Source organism: Plecotus auritus (genome assembly GCF_963455305.1).
Source record: "Plecotus auritus genome assembly, chromosome: 9".
Classification (NCBI taxonomy): Eukaryota; Metazoa; Chordata; class Mammalia; order Chiroptera; family Vespertilionidae; genus Plecotus; species Plecotus auritus.
Genome location: NC_137783.1, coordinates 116,289,957 through 116,309,520, shown reverse-complemented (window position 1 = coordinate 116,309,520; position 19,564 = coordinate 116,289,957). Strand labels below are relative to the sequence as shown.

The 19,564-nt window shown below is 54.0% G+C and overlaps 1 protein-coding gene across 2 annotated transcripts in view; it reads left to right on the top strand.

The window, feature by feature from the left end:
* The first annotated feature begins 30 nt into the window (after nucleotides 1–30).
* LMO1 (LIM domain only 1) overlaps nucleotides 31–19,564 on the top strand; it is a 36,431-nt gene continuing 16,897 nt past the window's right edge. Inside the window, exons 1-2 of one of the 2 annotated variants that reach the window (XM_080641192.1) lie at nucleotides 223–370; nucleotides 4,764–5,022. In XM_080641192.1, coding sequence (XP_080497318.1) covers nucleotides 4,998–5,022 — 25 coding nt within the window. In that variant the 5' untranslated portion in view covers nucleotides 223–370; nucleotides 4,764–4,997. Of the gene's footprint in view, nucleotides 371–4,763; nucleotides 5,023–19,564 lie in introns of both variants that reach the window. The other variant, XM_080641193.1, reaches the window with a different exon arrangement.

The following is a 19,564-nucleotide window of genomic DNA, read 5'->3' as shown; positions in this document are numbered from 1 at the left end:
GGGAATCTGAGGGGCCCTGGGAAACGCAGGCTTCACTCCGCTGCGGCGAGCGCGGCGGGCGCGCAGAGAGGACGGGAGCGCGGCTCGGCCGGACCCGGGAGAGGCAGCTCGCACCGCTTCGGCGATCCCGGCCCGACGGACGCACCCCTACCCCGCCCGCCCCCACCCTCCCGCGCTCCCCGTCCGCGGGGCCGAGCTCCCCGCGCTCGTCCGCCCCCGTCCGCGGCTGCAGCTCGCGAGGCGCGGAGCCCGCGGGGCCGGCCGGAGCAGAGCAGGCGGGGGAGGCGGACTCCGAGCCGCGCGCCCTCCGCGTCCTCGGCCCGTGCGGGCTGGAGCCGCCGGGGGACCATGGTGTTGGACCAGGAGGACGGTAGGTGCCTGGGGACGCGCGGGGCGTGGGGCGCAGGGTGGGGGCGGTAGCGGGGGCCTGCCGAGGCCACCCCGCTTTCGGCCGCAGCGCCCCCGCGCCAGCCCCAGCAGCTCCGGGCGCTGGGCGGCTGCCCGGAAGCGCGGCGGCGGGACGTGGGGGGTGTGACGAGGGTGCCAGGCCCAGCCCCGCGAGGTTCCGCAGCGGGGTTAGGAAGTCCCACGGGCCACCCCAAGCCAGCCAGCCCCACACGCTCCGGCCGAGAACTTTCTCCCTGGCTCTTGCCACCTCCCGGGCACCAGGAGCGCCTGTCCTCTCCCCTCCTGCCTGCAGTGCCCGCTGACCCTCAGCCCCCCAGCCTCCCGGGGTGTCTGCATGTCCCCAGTTTTGCATCGGACTGTGAAATGGTTCTCCCAGGGAGATGCCCTGAGAACCTGGGGTTGAGGGTGGAGTCAAACCAGCATGGTTCTGAGGTTCCAGGGGTCTGGAACTTATAGCTGCGGGATGGGTGACATTGCTTCACCTCTGCAGGGACTGGAGAGGGCGCTCACCATCAGTCTTGCCCCCCTCCCCTCCCCCCCCCTCCCCGCTCTGCCTAGCATGATAGGAGGTGCCCTGCCGGCTGTGGGCCATATATCCAAAATATCAGGGGGCGGATTTATCTGGAAGCTAATGAAGTTTAAGCTTCACTGGTGATCTTGCGTTCCTTTTCTTAAAGAATCCTCTTTCCCCCAGTTGCATAAGTAAGTTTGGCTCTCACAAAATCTGGATCCAGCCCTGGGTCCATTCTACTGCCAGTCTCTCAGGCCAACTCACAGCCCTGCTGGCCCATCCACCCTCCCCAGGTGCTAGGAACTCCTTAGTGCCTGGGAGAGGAAGCCCTGAGTTGGAAGGCTGAGAAATGTGGGGCTGGGAGACAGCTGCTGGTCTGCAGGAAGGGTCTGGCTGACTGGCCTTTCTCTCTGGCTCCACTAGTCCCCTGTCCTACCTACCACCTCCCTCTATGGTGAGCAACTGGCCTGGTTTGCCAGGACCACCCGGTTTGAGCAAGGAAAGTCTACATCCTGGGACACTGATCAATCCTGGGCAAACTGGGAGTTGGACAGCCTACATCCACAACCTCTCAGAGCTGTTGTGCAGGGATGGGTTAGCCTTCAGCAAGGGGGTGGGAAAGAGAGACTTGTTTTCTGGGGTGCAGATTTGGTCTAAACCCCCGCAAGGCCTAATGAATTATAGCTGCAGCTCCTAGAAGGCCTGTCCAGGGCTTCCAGAAACCAAAGGAGGAAAAGTGTGCACTTCGCCACTCTAGCTGGTTGCAATTTCTGTGCATGGGCTGCTTTTGTGTGACTAGGGGGCAGGGCAGAGCATCTGAATGTGGCCAGCAGGCATCCTGATGGTACTGCAAAGTCTATAGGTTCACTGTCTTGTCAACTGTGGTAGCCACAGGGAAGGGGCCCTTGTCACTTTGAATACCTCTGGAGTATCACTTGTAAAACCAGCTTGTAAGCCCAACTTGAAGACAGTCGCACTGTGTTGGGAGCAGGGCCCTCAGGTGCAGGCACATCTGACAACCTCCACTAAAGAGTTCAGGAATATCTGGTCTGCCCAGGCCCTCAGGCACCAAGTTGTCCCCGCCCCCTTCCCACTCCCAATGCAGGAACCCTTCCTCAGTACTTCCCTCCCAGGTGCAGTGACAAACTGCTAGGACCTGCCCAGAACATTGTAAGGTAGCCAGTAATAACCCCTTTCTCCTCACTGTAACCTTGGGGGCTGATCACGTGGCTTCCCTCTACTGCCCCCAGAGGCATTTCAAGGGCATTTTGGAGCACTCTTGGTAGTGTCCAAGTGAGTACATTCTCATCACCTGTGGAATGTGTCAGATGCAAGCTATCTCCTCCAGCCCCAGGGGATCTGAGGATTCCACCCTGGTGTTGTGGGTGGGGGTGAGCATGGACACAGGAATTACCTGCCTGACCAACAGTTACCCATGAGCTGAGAGGGAGGCCACTGGATGAGTGAGGCGCATGTCTGCCTCTGCCAACCCAGCAGGCCCCTTCCTGGCCACGAGCATCCAAACCCTCAAAGGCTTGCTGGGTAGCTCTGTACACCAACCTCTTTGGAGGCCCCTTTCCAGATCAGTGTGGCAGCTCAATGCTTACAACTGGGGGTGCAGAGAGAGCCACCTCTGGGCACAAGCAGTCCTTCACACTCAGCACCATCCCCTACTGACATACCTCACCTGTTTCTGTAGTCCATCACTTAGCACCCCAGGCCTGCTTCAGTCCCTGAGTTGGCACATAGGGCTCCTGCCTCTCCAAAGGGATGTTGGCTGTGTGGCTGCTAACTGGTTACCTTGTAGGCTGGGAGAGCTGGTGTTAGGACAAAGTCCCAAGCACAGCGCATGGACAAGACAGTGGAAAAGTGGCCCCAGCTGGTCGAGTCCTGGTTTGGGGGTCAGGACCAGACCCTGGAAGTGAGGAGAAGCAGTCCCGGAGGTCACAAGTAAAGCAGCAGCGCTTATGGAATGAATGTCTCCAGGTCGCCCAGAGGTGTCTACAGCAAGAAGCTGCCCCTTGCCAGCTTGCCAGGCCCATTGCTTGTTGCACCATCTGGCCCCCAGCTCAGGCTGGGATGAGGGGCTGACACTAAATGAACCAGTGGCAGCAGAGCCAAAGGCTCCCTCAGACCCTCAGGGTACAGCTCCGGCTGCAGTGGCAGAGGAGAGATCAAGCTCATGGTCCTGAGGGATGGTCAGACTGAGCAAAATGATATATTTAATGCCAAATATACTCAAGGACTATTAGGATTAAGTATTCAAGATGAAGAGGAAAGCAAAACCCCCTGAGCTGCAGATGAGGCATCTCATTAGAAGCCGTCTCTCTCCTGTTTTCCCAAAGCCTGACTTCCTGCTGCAGCGTGGCTCCAGCTCCTCCATTCCTCACCCCTGTCAAGCACTGGCATGGGGCCTCCAGGGCTTATGGGGCACAGCCTGGCCTCCAGGTCTCCTTTGTACTCAGTAAACTCCCTCATTGCCTGGGGTGCCACAGTTTACAAAGCACATGCACATACATTATGCCATCTGATCCCCACTGCAACCTTGGAGATAGAAGAGCAGGTCTCCCACTTCACCAACCGGGAAACTGAGACCCAGAGAGAGAAAGTGATTTGCTAAGCCACTGTTGATAATAGATAGAGATGGTGTGAAATCCCAACTGGTGGTCCTTGGCCCCTCCAGGGATTTCGGTTCCCTTCCCCTTGCCTGGGTCTAGTCCTTAGAAGAACTACCAGGATCGAGCTTTTGACACATTTGTCTGGAGCCCTCCTTGGGCTGGAAAAAAAAGCGATTAAGATTTCCATCCCACCCTGGAACTCTGTCCTGTCAAGAGAAAAAGCACTTGGTTATTGAGTGGCCTTCCTGGAATAGGCAGCCTGGGCACGACCCCCAGGGCTCTGGGGAGACACAGGGTTCAGAAGGAAGGGAGCTGGACACTGTCCCCCTCCTGCCTCTTGAGTTACAGAGCAAGAACTGTGAAGTCTGTAATAGCAGGAATCTTTGCTTTGTTCACTGCTGTGTCCCCAGTGCCTTAGAGTAGTGCTCGGCACATAATACATGCTCAACAAACAGTTGTAGAATGAGAAAAGCTTTCAATGCCTGCTGTGCTTGCTCAGGGAGAAGTTAAGATAGGATCCTGGTTTCTGTGGAATCAGGATGCCCTGTCGGGGAAGGGGCTGCTGGGGTAAAGGTGTTCCTGTGAGATTCACAGTGGGAGAGTTTGTGCTCGGCACAGGGATAACTTTGCCAAAAGGTCCAGGGAATAACCAGAAACCCCGGGGCAGAGCAAGTAGGAAGAGAGGGTAGGAGGTCAGAGAAAGATTGCCCTGGTGAGAGGGGAGCAGAAATCAAGGCTGGGAGGCTGAGAGTGACAGACAAATCTCCAGGATGAGGACCCTGGGTCCTGCCTGAGCGGAGCTACGCGCCGAGCTAGGGCCGAGCGGCCTCCAGGTGGCGCTGCGGAGCCGGCAGCCGCGCGTTTCCACTCCCCATTAACCCGGAGGAAGGGGGGGCCTCGGGAAATGTGTGCATTTATTCAGTAGCAGGGGTGCAAACCTCATACATTGAGAGAGAAAGGCAGCGGGAGACAGCCGCCGAGATTCCCCCATCTCTTTGAATATAATTTTAGATTGAGATTCAGATTAAATCCGAGGGGAAAACACTTTATGAAGCTGAAAGCAGTGTCGTTGCCAGAGCCCGGGTTATGAGCTATCAAATGCAATTACATTAAGACAGATTATACTGGGCAAATTGAGCCATTTAGAAGGTGAGAATCAAAGAAACGGCTCTGATCCTCTCTTCCCCTTCTCTCTCTCTCTCACCCTCTCTCTCTCTAAATTGCAGTTCGTAGTTCCTTCAATTCTGAGGCACAAAAGTAGGTGAGACGGCTTTTGTATCTGCGAAGTGCTTCACTCCTGAATGTAATTCTAGCTGAGTGCAATCTAGGTTAAGAGCCGGACAAGCGGGTAATTAGAGCCCGCTCGCTGCCCGAGGACCGGCCGCCCCGCCGAAGCGCGCCCGGAGTCGGCGCCCTTCTCCCGGCCGAGCCGAGCTGCGGCTGGACACGGAGCGCCCGAGATGATGGTGCTGGACAAGGAGGACGGTAGGTGGCGGGCGGAGGTCCGACGCCGGGTACCCCCGGCCTTTACACCGGGGCGCGCGGGAACATATGCTGGGGGCACAGGCGCGCACCTGCCAGGCTGGGCTGGGATTGCTGGGGGAGCGGCACGGGGGCTGGGGCCGGGCGGGGGCGGGGGCGGGGGTAGGGGCGGGGAGGACCGAGTGGGACTGGGGAGGCGGGTGGTCAGTGAGTCAGTCCCTGGGTGTGGGCCCCCTGGGCCCGGCGGCGGGCGGGCGAGCTGTGCACCGGCCAGGTGGTGCTCTGCGGGCCAGAGGCTACGGCTCCCTCTAGATCTCCGCGCAGCGGCGGCGGTTCGTGCAGAGCATTTCGTCTTTGCGGCTGCTCCTCTCACCGCAGCCATCACCCTGGCGTCGCCGCGTAACTCGAGAGGTGCTGAGCGCTGGGCAAATCAGTAGCTTCTGGAAAATCGGGCTACAGGGCTCGCGGCTCGGGAAGACAGCACCCGCCCTGGGGTGCCAGGCCGGAGAGGGGAAGGCGGGCTGGACCCTCGGGGAGATAGCTCCCGACAAGTATGAGGTGCCAGGAGTTTGGCCCAGAGGAAGAAAGTGTCACGCTACAGGCTAGCAGTCCCGCAGGAGTGGCCCGCGAAAGTGGCGTGGACCTGCCGTGGTCAGGATCCTCAGGGCTCCTCAGAGGTCAGAACGGAGGGGTCCGTGGTTGCTGGAGGCCACTAGCAGGTGGTCCCTCCTACTCCAAAGCCTTCCTGATAGGGGATGCCCTGCAGTTAGTGTCTGGTGTGCACAGGAGAGGTTGGGGAACCCAGTCCCCTCGAGGGTAAAACCAAGTGGGTGTTCTGTAACCCAAGCACAGCCCCCAGGGTCAGAAGAGGGACCGTCCCCTGGCTGTCCCAGGCCCTCCTGCCCTGGAGGAGAGGGTTGCTCAATTTGTTAGTTGTAGGGAGATGTATGTCTGTAATAGTTGACACTCAGGCTGCTACTGGTAAGGAACTGGAAGGTGGGTTTTCTGTGAGTTAGAGCGACCGTGGTGGCGTCCTCTGACCTTCTAGTGAGTCTCCACTGGGCATGTGCCCTCTGCCCACCAGGTCAGTGGTGCTACTGACATGGTCACTTGGCAAAAACTTGAAGTTAAGTCACTTGCTCAAGGTCACACAGGAGGTTCACTTTGCTGCTACCATGTGCTGATGCCCCTAGACTCCCCTTGACCTTCTGAGATCCCCAGCCGGGAGGGGCAATTAAAGAGTCTGGCCTGAGGGTGGCATGTGGGGGAGCCCCGTGGCCAGTAAGCCCATGAAGGCTGATTCTCGGTATGTGTGTAGTAAGAGATGAAGAGGGAACTCAATGCTTCTGTCCAAAAGAATCCATTTGCCAATGTCTAGCTGGGGTGTGACATCCACCTCCTGTATGCTCTTCTCTCTTCGGGGACCCCTTCCCTGGAGCCCTGTGTGGGCCACCAGAAGACTGGACTGCTCTAGTTGTATATGGAATGAAAAGAAGGGCTCGGGCCGGGCCACATAGGGAGGGAGGAGGCCTTGATTTAGCCCCTTTTGTTTCTAACTCCCTGTGTTATCTCAGACCAGTCATGCTTATCTCTAGACTTCATTTTCCCTCTTGGTAAAATGAGGGGCTTAGAGAAGCCAGTGCCGGGGTCTCACTTGGTGTCTGGGGTACTCTCACTATGGGAAGCATGTGGAAATCCGGATATGTCTTTAGGTCCAAGCCAGAAATCCAGAAGACCGGGCCCTCTATTTGGGAGGCCTCAGGTAGGGAGATGGACCTCTTGGGGGTGGCTCTCTGTCTAGGCACCCAGAGTGCTGCGGGCTCTATGATCCTAAAGGCTTTCAGATGAGCCCTGAGTGGGAATGGCTCTCTGGAGGTCATTTGAGCCAGTGTCCTGCCTCCAGCCTGCAGTGCCCGTCAACCACCCCAGACATGTGTCTTTCCTTCAGACCTGGGGCAGAGAGCGTGTGGTGCCCCTCAGTGCCCCACCTTGTCCAGTCTAAATAATATGGCGCCCGCTTTCGTTGATGCCAGTGAGCTCTGGGGCCCATTGCAGCGCAAGGCATGCAGACAGCCAGAGCCCCGAGGAGCACTGGATTCTTGTCCTGCCCAGAACTGTCCCCCAAAAGTAACCGTTCTGCTCATAAATCCACCATCCACTCCCTGTTAGAGTCTGGCCTCTCCCGGTTCCATGAAACCTTGAAGCTGGCACCTGTAATCGGGGGAGGGAGAAAGGCTCTGGATGTACTCACCTGCCCTTCTAAACCTGCTGCCTACTTTCTCCCTAGCACATATGCCCTCTCAGCGGGTGGCTATTTGGGCTGGGTGGCAACATTGGCCCCCAAGGGGTGTGTTCCTCAGGGCTAGGTCCCCACACCCTTTGTCTGGCTGCAGCAGGGACTCGGGGCTCTTATTAACCACCCCCAATGCCTTTTCTCCACCTGACAGCATCTTGTCGGAAGAGGCAGGGGCTCCTCTGGTTGAAGTTGGGTCTGCCAGCTGCCACGGACCAAAGCTCTTGCTCCGCTGGGCTGCTGGGCTTTCATGTTGCACTTCTGAAAGATAATAAAATATCAATCGCTTTGCCGTGGCAACGGGTTTAAGAGACTTTCTGAAGTATTGAATCGTCAGAAAAAATTTTTTTTTTTTTTTTTGCTTTTAAGCACAGTGCATTATTAATAAAGTAATCCATTAGGTCGAGCAGTGAAGGGCCACCACAGAGAGGAAAGATCTGTTTTGCAAACGGTTAAACTTCGGGTTTTATGATTAATTGCTTTCATTTGGACGCTTGCTCTTGGCCTAGCCATTTCCACTTTACTGGAACTCAGGGTCCAGGCTTTCTAAATGCCGTCGGGTCTGCCTGTCAGCAAAGGAAGCCCAGCTCCCACTTTCCCGGAGAAGTAGCCCTCCTTTCCCTGGCACCTGTACTTGGACTGGCACCAGGCTGTGGGCTTTCCAGTGAGGCTTGAAGTCCTAGGGGAGCAGAGAGCTACTGTCCTGAGCCCCAGGAGTCAAATTAGCCCTTAGGCTTGTGGAGAAGAGGGCTGTGAGTAGGGGCAGAGAGCAGAGGGTCCAGGCTACCCCAAGAACAATGAGAGCCTTGGATTGTGGGGGAATGGGCAGGAGAAGATGCTGAGGATACCCTTTTGGGGGTGCTGGTGTGTCCCTAGGCACATGCTGAAGGGTGGGTCTGGGTGTAAGCCGCCTCTGCAAAGGCTGGGGTGACCACAGGAAGCAGCGAGCAGGCTGTAGAACCAAAAGCCAGACATGATTCCTAGAGCATTTTTAATAAGTAAAAATGCCCAAGGAGAGTGGAGCTGGCCTGAGAAGGACCAGACAGCGAATCTTCAATTGTTAATGACTGCCGTGAGCACAGCCTCTACAGCTGATCCATGAGGGCAGGCTCTTGGCTATGCTTGGGTGCTGAGCTGCAGGACTCCTGGGATATCCCATCATGCTCTGGACCACAGAGGGTCCTGGGGGCCTCTCCTGGCACAGTGTGGCCAGTACTTCCCTGGCCTGGAGTGGAGGCAGGGAATGGGCCCTGGCACAGTTCCATGCCAGAGACCCCAGCAGGTCAACAGGAAGGTGGATCCCAGTGGGCACTGCTGCCTTCTGAGGCCTGGGAAAGGCCTTGGAAGGCTGGCAGGGTGGGGATCCGGCCTGGCACTCAGAGGGTCTCCATCTGCACCTACCATGCCAGCCTGAGCAGCAGCCACCTCCTCACAGCTGGGAATGAAGCATCACAAATCTTGAGCAGCACGCACAGCCGCTTCCCCTTCCTGCCCAAAGGTGGGAGTCTGTAAAGATGGTTCTCCTCCACCCCCTCTCTGAGCGTGGGTTAAGAAGCAGGTGATTCTCTCTGTTCCCTGCTCTTCCATTCACTTGCCCACATGGAGCACTAAGGGGGGACAGGGAAACAACATAAATTGGTCTGTCGTCCAGAATCCATGTCTCACTAATGTACCCAGATTAACTCAACTGTAAATTGTCTCCTTGGATGGCGGTGTCTTGCTAAAAGTTTCCCATATGATTCATGATTTGGATTGCTTTTAACGGCTATTGGCTAAGCAAGCCGGTGACTGTACAAGGTGATGCAATTGGCATTAGCGAGGGGAGGCACGGGAGCGTGTAATGCAGTCAATACTGCATTAACTACTGATGCCCAATTACAGGGAGTGGGAGAGAGCCTTTCAGGAGCATTAGGACTGGGGGAAGCTGAGATCACTGGCCGCTGCTCGCCTAAAAGCTTCACCCTTTATGTGCCGGGGTGGCCATGGTGCTGGCTTGGCCAGTCACTTGGCCTTTGTGGCTATAAGAGCTGCTTTCTCTCTTGCTATCTCTCTCTCTCTCTCTGAACATGTCCCACGAAGATGCTTTTAGCACATAGAAATGTGCATGTTCCTAGACCCACGGCCTGCCTCTCATTACTCCAGAGAATGGATTCCCCACCCCACACGGTGTCCTTCTATTTAAGGAGCCCCTCAGCAGAACCAGGAGTTCTATTCTGGTCTTTCTTCCTTGGAACCAATGAATGATTTCCAACATCGGTGGCCGACCCTCTGAGGTCATGGGTGGAGACATGAGGTTCTGGCTCAGTGCAGTTGGGCTGTTGGCAAAGGCTGCTGAGGTTGGGAAGTGGCCGTGGTTGGACAGGCTGGCCTTCTTTGAGCAGAAGGCAGAGCTGGGTGGTACAGCTAGGGGACATTGATGGGGAATTGACCCAAGCCATGCTGGGGTTCTCAGCAAGTGCGGGGCCCTCCAAGCTGCATCCCATCCAAGGCAGATCTGTCCCCAAGTAGTCAAGAAGTCAAGGCTGTTGTTTAGTTCTATCTCTAGGGGCTAGAGGGCCTCCTAAGGACTCTTGATCAGCAGTGTTAGGAAGATAGGAAGGAGTTAGGAAAAAATGGTAGAGAAAAGGGCATGGGTACCCCAGTGGGCCAGGTACTATTGGACTGGCTGCCACCTTTACCATCCTGCTAAACTCTGCAGGTCCAGTATGTCCATGGATCACAAAACCATGCCCACCCAATGTTGAGACTGCTTTGCCTTTATACCTTCTCATCTTTACTATGTGAATAACCACACCCAACTGGCTGGATTGTTATCAAGATTAAATGAGATAATGTCCACTACACACTTGATAAACCGGGAGGCTCACGTCTGCGGGAGGTGACATTGCTTTCTGCACAGCGACAGTGTGATCTGAAATATCCTGTGCCTGGTTGGTGCCTTGTTCACTTCTGGGCAGTGGGACATCACCTTCCCTCTTGCAGTTAATTCATCGGTCATGGCCACCAGTCACTGCTGCCCAGGAGGCAGGCTGGCTCCGTTGCTTACCACTGCCCAGATTTCCAAGGTGACTAGCATCAGGGGAAGAAGCCTTCAAGATCACTGTTTGCAAGTCCCTCTATTTATAGGGGAACAGATGAAACACGAAGGGGGCAAGTAAGTTGCCCAGAGTTATGTTGGGACTCATAGCCCAGAGCCTCAGCATCTTTCAGGTTCCATGTCCAGCTGCCATACCCTCTTTCCTGGCCCCAAATGCATGGTGAGGCTGGGTGACAGAGAACCCTGATGAAAAGGAACATCAGCTGGCCTGGTGCCATGTGCCTGGGCATCCCAGTAATGGCCCTAGCCAGCCTACTGACAGCCCGGGGCATCTTTGCCTCTCTATCCTTGCTCGTGTTGACCACCTTGACTGGCATGCCCTTCCCCCTTTGGTTGGTCTTGCAGGAGCCTACAGGTGGCCAAAGCCATTCCAGAGTCACATCCACCCAACCTAGCAACAAGCTCATCTCTCATTGGGTGGAGTGGGTTTACTTTTTGTTCTCAAACAGAGCGCACAGTGGCTGACACAATTGGAGCAAATTAAAAGCAGACGGTGTGAGAGGAGTAAGCAGCTGGTCCAGATTGCAGGGGCAGATTGGCTCCCCAATTCCTACCTCCTGCCCCTTCCTGACTGGGTCTTCAGGTGCAGCCTGCTGGCATGATTCAGGAGGCCTGGATTCTAGTCCCAGCTGACTGCCATGTGACTTCAGACAATTTATTGGGCCTCAGTTTTTCCATCTCTACAATGGGAACCACACCTAACGGGCACCCAGTGTCCATGTACACATTTGATAATCCAGGAAGCTTCATGCCTGTGTGAAGTAACATTGCTTTCCACACCGTTACAGTATGAGCTCTTTCACTCTTGGACCTTAGGGGTCATAAAAACATAATAGCTATCATTTTACTGAACCCTTACTTAAAAGTAAGATGTCATACTATGGATATGTATCAATTCATTATTGCTTCATAAGCAACCACCCCAAAACTCAGAGGCTCACAAGAAGCATCGGTTTAGCTCTTGAATTGCAGTTTTGGGCTCCCACTCATGCCTGGCTGATAGCTGATAAACTGGATGCTAGGGGTGACAAGTTTGCATGTCCCTCCTCATCCAGCAGACTCTTCCGGCTTGCTCGCATGGTGGAGACAGGTCCAGGAGAGAGAGTGGACACTCACAAAACTTCATATGGACTAGATTTGGCTCTTGGATGTTGTCATTTGGCCAAAATATATCACAAGGCCAACCTCGGTTCAAGGGGTGGGGAAATAGATTATACCCTTGAAGAGACGAGGTGAAAGTCACATTGCACAGGATGTGGGTACCCAGAGGGGTAGAGAGTTGGGGCCATTTCTGTATTCAACCCACCAAAACATCTTCCATGTATAATTTCATTCATTATCCTTAACCACCTTAGGGACAGCAACTATTGTGATCTTGATTTGACAGATGAGAAATCTGTATAAAGAGGCTGTATAATGGGTCTCAGGTTCTATACAGCTCGCAAGTCCAGAGTTGAGCTGTGACCCCAGGCTGCCTGACTATAGAGTGTGTAGGGGAGGAGCCAGTCAGAGAATGACTTGGGAAGATGGTGAGGGAGGCTTGCTAATGTGGGGGTCGGAGAGAGTGTCTGTGCTGCCATGTGAGCCCTGGCCTCTTCCTTCATGGATCAGGGGAGGAGGACCGTAAGGAGATCAGCCCCACTGCCTTCTCTGGCTTTTCTTCTCTGTCCTGCAGTAGGGATGAGTGTGAAGCTCTGTGGTTACACGAGCTAACTTCAACCTGGCCATATATGCAGAAGTGGCCAGGCAGGACTCAATTCATTGGTTAGCCCCTCGCCTCAAAATGGGGCGGTAAGTGGGCTGGTGAGAGGCCTGTGTACATTCATAAACCAGCTGATTGAAAAGCAATATTTCAGATAAATACAAGCCAGCGATCTATCAGTGGTTGTAATAAAACCCAGGCTTCAGGCTGTGATTTTATTTTGAAATAATAAGAATTGCTTGATTCTTTTTACTTGAGTTACCATGGTAATTCTGGCGTGGAGCAGTGTTATATTGATTTAGAAAGTGGACAGTAATATTTCTTTTGTGTTATTCTGTTTCTAGGCCTTGATTTCTAATTTCCACTTTGAGATTACTTTTATAAATTTCTTAAGTCCTTCCACTTTTTTCCCTCTCACAGTATAATTTTCCTCTCATGCGCGGCTATGTTCTGAGCTTATTGGTTTGCTCTTATTTTAAATTAAACTTGCTGGTTTCAAATATTGAAATGACATCTTTGTCTGTGTCTGTACTTTGGTTTAGCAAAATATTACAGTCTGACGCTTTCTGCTTAATAATTTAAGGGAGGCATTCTGTCGGCCCTCACTGGGTGCTGATAACTTATGACTCAACCAACGTAGGCCTTAAACTCCTGACATTTTAATATTGTGTGGCGGGAGCAGCCGCCCCTCCGCTCTGAGTCTCAGTGGAGAAAAATCTGTGTGGTACCCCAGAAGGGAGTTTTAATAATTCAATTTTGCCGGTTGGCGCAGTGACTTGATAGAGAGGGGGAGGGAAACCCGCTTTTCCCAGATAAGTGGGAGCAGCTCTGGCTTGAACATCTAGGGCCCACAGCCAGCACCTGCTCCATCCTGTCTCTCCTCTCCCCTGAATTTTTAAAAACTCCAATTCCTGACCCCTGGCGATAGACTGTTTTAGAAGGGCTGCATCGGGGCTGCCTACGGGTGCCATCAGAATGCTTGAACTCTCTCTCAATTTCCAATTTTAAAACAAGTGGAACTAGCATGGGCTTTGTATCAGACAGACTCAGTTCAAATCCCGCCTCTGCCACATAGTAATTCTTAACGTAAATTGAAATGGTGATTCCAACTAGTCAAATGGATATGATCATGACCACTGTTTAGGTCTGTTGAGCCTTCAATAGGCAAAGCTCTTGAAGGTTCTGTAGGTGACTGGTGGGGTTTCCCTAACCTACCTAGGTTTGGGTGAGGAGGGGAGAAGCGGGGAGTGGGTGTGCTTTGAAATGCTTATCCTGTTCCAGAGGTGCCTGGGGTGCAGAGCCCTGGAAGGGCTGTTCTTTTGAAAGCCCCCAGGCTATGGCACCAGGAAGAGGTGATCAGCTCCGCCCACATTCCTGGTCTACCCAGCAGAGAGAGTCTGGTTAGGGCAGGCCAGGGAGTGGGCTCTGTCTCCTGGGCACTTCTCCTGGAAACACTCCACAGCAGGAATAGCACCTCAAGGTCCATGTGCCCAACAGTTTAGCAAGGACTGGGCTCCAGAGGGAAGCTCACAAGGACATGGGTGGTGGGGCAGACATCTGTCTGCAGGCCCCCCTCTCTCCAGCCTGAGGCAAGTCCCTCCTGTCCTGTGTGTGTATGCAGTGAGGCGGTGTACTAGTCGTCTACTGCTCTGCAACAAATCACAACTTAGCAGCTTAAAACAACACCCATTTATTATCTCACAGTTTCCGTGGGTCAGGAGTCCGGGAATGGCTTAGCTGGGTCCTCTGCTCAGAGTCTCTCAGACCATAATAGAGGTGTCGGCTGGGGCCGCGGTCTCAAATCAAGATTAATCTGGGAATTGAGTTTTCAAGCTCACTCATTGGATTGTTGGCAGGAGTCAGTACCTCATGGGCTGGTGGACTGAGGCTTCCACTCCTCACTGACGGTGGGTCGGAAGCTGCCCCCAGTTCCGTGCCATGTGGGCCTCTGCAGTGTGGCAGCTTGCTTCCTTAAAGCCATTACGAGAGTGTCTGCTAGCAAGCAGGAAGTCACAGTCTTTTATAAGATGTGACACATCTAATCACAGATGTGACATTTCATCACTGTGCTGTATTTCCTTTCTTGGGAGCAAGTCACTAGGTCCAGCTCCCACTCAAGGAAGTGTGTGTGGGGGAATCGCGCAAAGGTTGTTAATATCAGAAGATGGAGGATCCCTGGGGACTGGCTTAGAAAAATCAGCCTGTGAGAGATCAGCTTCTGGAACAGCATCTCAGGCCCCAGGTGCCCAAAAGTTTAGCTGCCCCCAGAGAGAATGAATCACCAGCCTCAGTTCTGGGAGGCCCAGTGCCTCCGCTTCCTGCATCTCCTCATGCCAGGGAAGGCCCCAGATGTCTCAGAGCCTTTCATTTCATCTTTATAGCACCCATGGTAGGCTGCGAAATCAAATACTAGCCCCCTTTTGTGGAGGAGTAGGTTGTGCCCAGAGAGGGAGAGACGCTGCCTGGGAGAGCCCAGCAAGTTGGTATGTGGCAAATTCAGGTGAGAACCAGGTCTCGGCACAATCCTGGGAGGTGGTGGTGAATATACTCCCAGGCTTTCCCTGATTGTGGTGGTGAGAGGGGGTGGCGCTGACTATAGACACGTACACACAGGGGTCAGGGCTGCGGGTGGGACCTGCTGGCTTCCTTTTTTCCCAGATGGTAAGTTTGCCGAGGCCACGAGGAGCCTGCAAAGCAAGCGTCCGTTATCCCAGGGCCTGTGCTCTCACTCAGTGGTGACCACACCCTCGGAGGAGATGAAGGTGGCTCCTTCCTGAGCCAGCCTCCCTGCAGCTGGTGGGGGTTGAGGGCCTCCCCCCTGCTGGATGCTGCCAGGTGCGGGGGAGCCGGCATTGTTGAGGTGGCCTTGGCAGAGGCCGCTTCAGTGGTTCCTCCCATGAGAGCTGGGCTGAAAGAGGCTCTCCTGGGAGTTGAAACACAGGGCTGGGAGCCAGAACTCCGGCAGCCCCAGCCTGGCTCTGCCCCCAGCTCACAGCATGTCCCTGGGCAGGCCTCTCGGAGTCTCGGTTTCGCCTTACATTTCAACGGTCACTGGCGGCTGACGCCTCAAGTGTGGTGCTGGGTATGGAGACATGACCGTGGGTGGGGAACGGTGTGGTGAGGCCAGGGCCAGGAGAAGGAAACCACCTGATGAGGTTTCTTTGTCTCTCCTTGGTCTCCCGGGGTCAGGAGAAGCAGAGATCCCGGCGAGAGCATCCAGGCCCTCCCTGCGTGGTCTTACCACATTTGAATCAGGTTGGGTGGTCCTGTCCCTTGCTGTTTCCAGGCAGAACTTCAACTAGGTTATGTTGAGGGTCATTCTGGTACCTCAGGCCTCATCTCAGCAGAGAGACCAGCCTCCAAGTCTTCCACATATGGAAAGAGCCCCATGGATGGGGCAGGATGGCTCCGGTCACTTGAGGGGGATATCTGGGCCTTGGGCCAAGTACCCATGTTCTAGGCATGAAGATGACTCCATGAGTCTTCATGGTTTCATCATGGAATGCTGTCTCAGGAAGCCGCCCCTCAGGAAACTAACCCCAGAGTAGGCCTGGCTCCCCCGGCTGGCCAGGATGCTTCATCTTCTTGAGTCAACCTCTCAGATAAACCACAAAGGGGGCTGTCCCTAGCCTGGGCACTGTGTGCTCTCCCTCCAGTGGTTTTCATTTGACCCAAAGGCAAATGTTGCCTTCCTTTCTGGCCTCCATGGCCTGGGTCTGAGCTTGTACACCCCTGTCCGGGGCAGGGTTTACAGGTCCTGGGAGAGGGCAGCACTCCATACTGAACCTCGGCTGGGCCTGAAGGGCCTCACTATGGTCTGGTCATTATGCACAGACCGTAACTATGGTACTCAATGCAGGACAAGCTCAAGGTCTGAAAGGGGACCCCTCCCCCATGGGCATGCTTAGCTTGTAGATAGGGCATTGCAGGTTGGGCATAGGACTGGAAGGATGCAGAAATTTCAACAGAGACCTGGGAAGACAAAATATGAATACAGTGGTGGAAGCAAATGGGGAAGAGAAGAGTGATGGATCCAGTAGGGTCTGAGTTTCCTGGGCAGCAGCGCTGAAAGAGTGGGGACAGTCAGTTTTCTGGGTGTGGGAGACTGGGGAGGGAGGCAAGGGGGTGCTCTGGAGCTCTTTCTTCCCTGTGGAATAACCAATGAGAGATGGGGTGGCCTCCCAGGGCCCCTCTCCTGATCCTAAGAAATAACTTTTTATGAACTGATCTCTCCTGTTCTCCAAGGAACGTTTGGTTTGTTTTGCTTTATAACAGCTTTGTTGAGATATAATTTGCATGCCACAAAGTTAACTTTTTTAATTGTACAGTTCAGTGGTTTTAGTATACATACAGAATTGTGCAACCATTACCATCATCTAATTCCAGAACATTTTCATCACCCTAAAAAGAAATTCCATACCCATTGGCAGTCACTTCCCCTTCCTGTCCTCCCTGGCGACCACTCATTTACTTTGTGTCTCTATGGATTTGCCTCTTATGGATAGTTCATATAAATGGAATCATACGAGATGTGGTCTTTGTGGCTGACTTCTTTCCTCGCCTTGTGTTTTCAAGATTCATTCATGTTGTATCATGTAATCAGTACTTCCTTTTTATGATCAAATATTACTCCATTGTATGTGTATGCCACATTTTATTTACCCATTCATCAGCCGGTGGGCATTTTGAGTTGCTCTATTTTTAGCTATTGTGAATAATGCTGCTACTATGAACATTCATCTACAAGTATCAGTGTGAACATCTGTTTCCATTTTTCTTGGGTATGTATTTAGGAGTGGAATTGCTGGGTCATACGGTAACTCTACATTTAGGGATATTTGTTTTTAATTTCAAATAAACAGTGCAAAGAGTGTTTAGGAGAAAAGTCATTCTTGGCTGTCTGAGCTTTTGGAAGGGAGGTTGCCTGCAACCTGGTCCCCTGGCTCCTAAGGTTCAGTGGATCTTGGGTAAGTCCTTTTCCTTGCTGGCTTCCATTTTCTCATGAGTGACATGGGCATTGTGTGCTCTTACAGAGCCCGGCTCACCTCAAGGGTTTCTGTTAGTAATTTCTACTTGCACAGTGTGTCGCGGATTGCAGAGCACTCTGCTTGCTTTAGCCGCTTTAGTTCTTTCGCCTGTGAGTTGGGTGTTACAGCTCTGCTGACAGGGAAGCTGAAGCTCTGAGAGGCTACGAACCTCGCTGAGTTTATATTGTGGGTCAATGGCAGAGCCTGAACTTGAACCCAGATTCATCAGGGTCCAGGTCCCTGGCCTGAAATCCTGCCTCAAATGTGTTTCTGGGCAAAGCAAGGCTCTGTGCTCTGAGTTCTATTCCCCATTCCGGGGGCTGGGAAACCAGGGTGTGGTTAGATGTGGGCTCTGAGGCAGAATGGTGGGGTAGGAATAGGGATGTTGCAAAAGTCCACTTTTTAGCTGTGTGACTTTAGATAAATGTTCCCACCTCTCTGAGCCTTGATTTTCCCATCCCCAAAATTGAAACAATAATTAACTACTCATAGCACTGGAACGAGGACATGGTAAGATGCACAGTAAATGCCGAGCCTGATCCTGGGCAGGCAGAAGGTGTTAGGTATATGATGACAGAGCCCCTGAGGAGGGCTCGAAGAGGGTGCAGAGTCCTGGGGGACCACTGAGGAGACATGCCTGGCTTCTGGGCTGCTCAGAGCCGGCACTAAGGAGTTGTCACTTGGGCTGCCAGGAAGGGGAGAGGAAGTGGGGAGTCCCAGAGGTCTCCAGCTTGGGGCTGCCAGAAACCAGGAGGGGTTTCCAGAGATCTCACAAAAACCCCCCATGTCCGGGAGAGTTTGTAAACAGACCCTACTGGTACCCCCATCCTCACCCCAGCCCAGCCCACAGATGCCCGAGAGGGGTGCTTGCGTGACTGCCTTCGTTAGCCCGAGTGGTAATAAAACACTTTAAATTTATTGTGACATTTGGATTTAATTAAAAAGTACACACTTAGGGAAGTAGAACATAATGGGGAGAGAGGCAGTGTGGCTTTTCCCCTCCTTTTTCCCCAAACTAATTAGCGTTGTATTTTAAATTGTTTATGTGCCGCTAATCATCGTAATAAATCATTTATACTGAAAAAGACACACTCGGCTGTGCCCGCCTCGCGGGTTCCGCTCGCCGGGCTCTATCGCGAACAAATTGATCTGGAAGTGAATTTATTAACCACTGGGGAAGAAATCATTAGTGCTTTCTCTAAACATTCCCCAGGTACGCTTTATTGCTGCAGTTTATGCTGTAACTAAAAGGAGCATTACCCAGGCCTGTGTTGTAATTTCCTCACAGAGCCTGCAGCCCACTCCCAAGCCAGGGCGGGTGGGGTTAGGGCGTCCCTGCCTGCTCTCCCTTAAGTGGTCTGCTGACTCCAGCCCCCTCCCACTGCGCCTTACCCCAGCAGAGGCTCCCTGTGAGGTCTCTGCAGGCCCATGGCCTCGGCTACCCCTTCTGTTGCCTCTCAGCAGAAGAGTGGTTCCCAGTCACTCGTGTCTATGTCTCAGGAGTGTGGCTTAAAGTTGATGGTTAGTCTTGAGTTTGGGAAACAGGCGAGTAGAGGCTATGAGGTCACTGGGGTCAGACAGGCTTGCCATGGACCGGCTTCCCCACCCAGCAATGAGGAAGGCCTCAGTGCTGGGCTGATCATAGGCTTGGAGGAACAAGTATGGCTGAGTAGGGACCCCGGCAGGAGCAAGGAGCCATAGGTGGGCTGCCAGGAGCATCCTCTGCGGGCCCTGGCGCCTCCTCCAAGGTGTGGCTGGAGCGGCCTGTTAAGTTCAGCATCCTCGTGGGGCCTGCTGCCCTGTGTGTCCCTGTCTACCTCCCAGGGCCAGGCCCCAAGCAGGATGCGGTGCTCCACACGTGGTCTGACAAGTAACAGGCAGCATGCTAGTCAGCTCCCTGGCCGCAGACACCTTGCCCCCGATAACGCAGCCTGGGGCCCCGCCAGCTTTCCCAGCAGCCGGGCTGCCTCGCTGACCTGCACGGGGATGTCACTGTCTCTCCCTTTGCTCAGGGGCTTCACTCTCACTCCATAGGGCCTGCATTCTACGACACGTGCGGCAGGCTTCTTCCCACCAGGTTTCCAGAGAGGAAATTCACTTCTGAACCAGAATCTTCTCCCTGGGAGCCCAGGGCTGGTGTAGGCTACAAATCTCTGCCTGTCTGAGTCCAGGCTCGCATTCCAAATGGTTTCAGCCACTGGTGCCCCATGAGCCTCCTCAGCCAGGCTGGGGGTGGGGGTTAAGGGAATCTGGCCCGCCTGGGCCTTGCATTTAGCTCCCTCTCATCCAGGTCCGTAAAGGCGGGTGGAGGAGCCCCCAAAGCCTCACCAGGAAGCCCCAGGACAGCATCTCAGGCAGGCACCCCAGAGGTTGTGCTTGTGAGGTGAGCTCAAGGGGCTCCTGTCCCTGTAGCTCCTGTCCCTGCA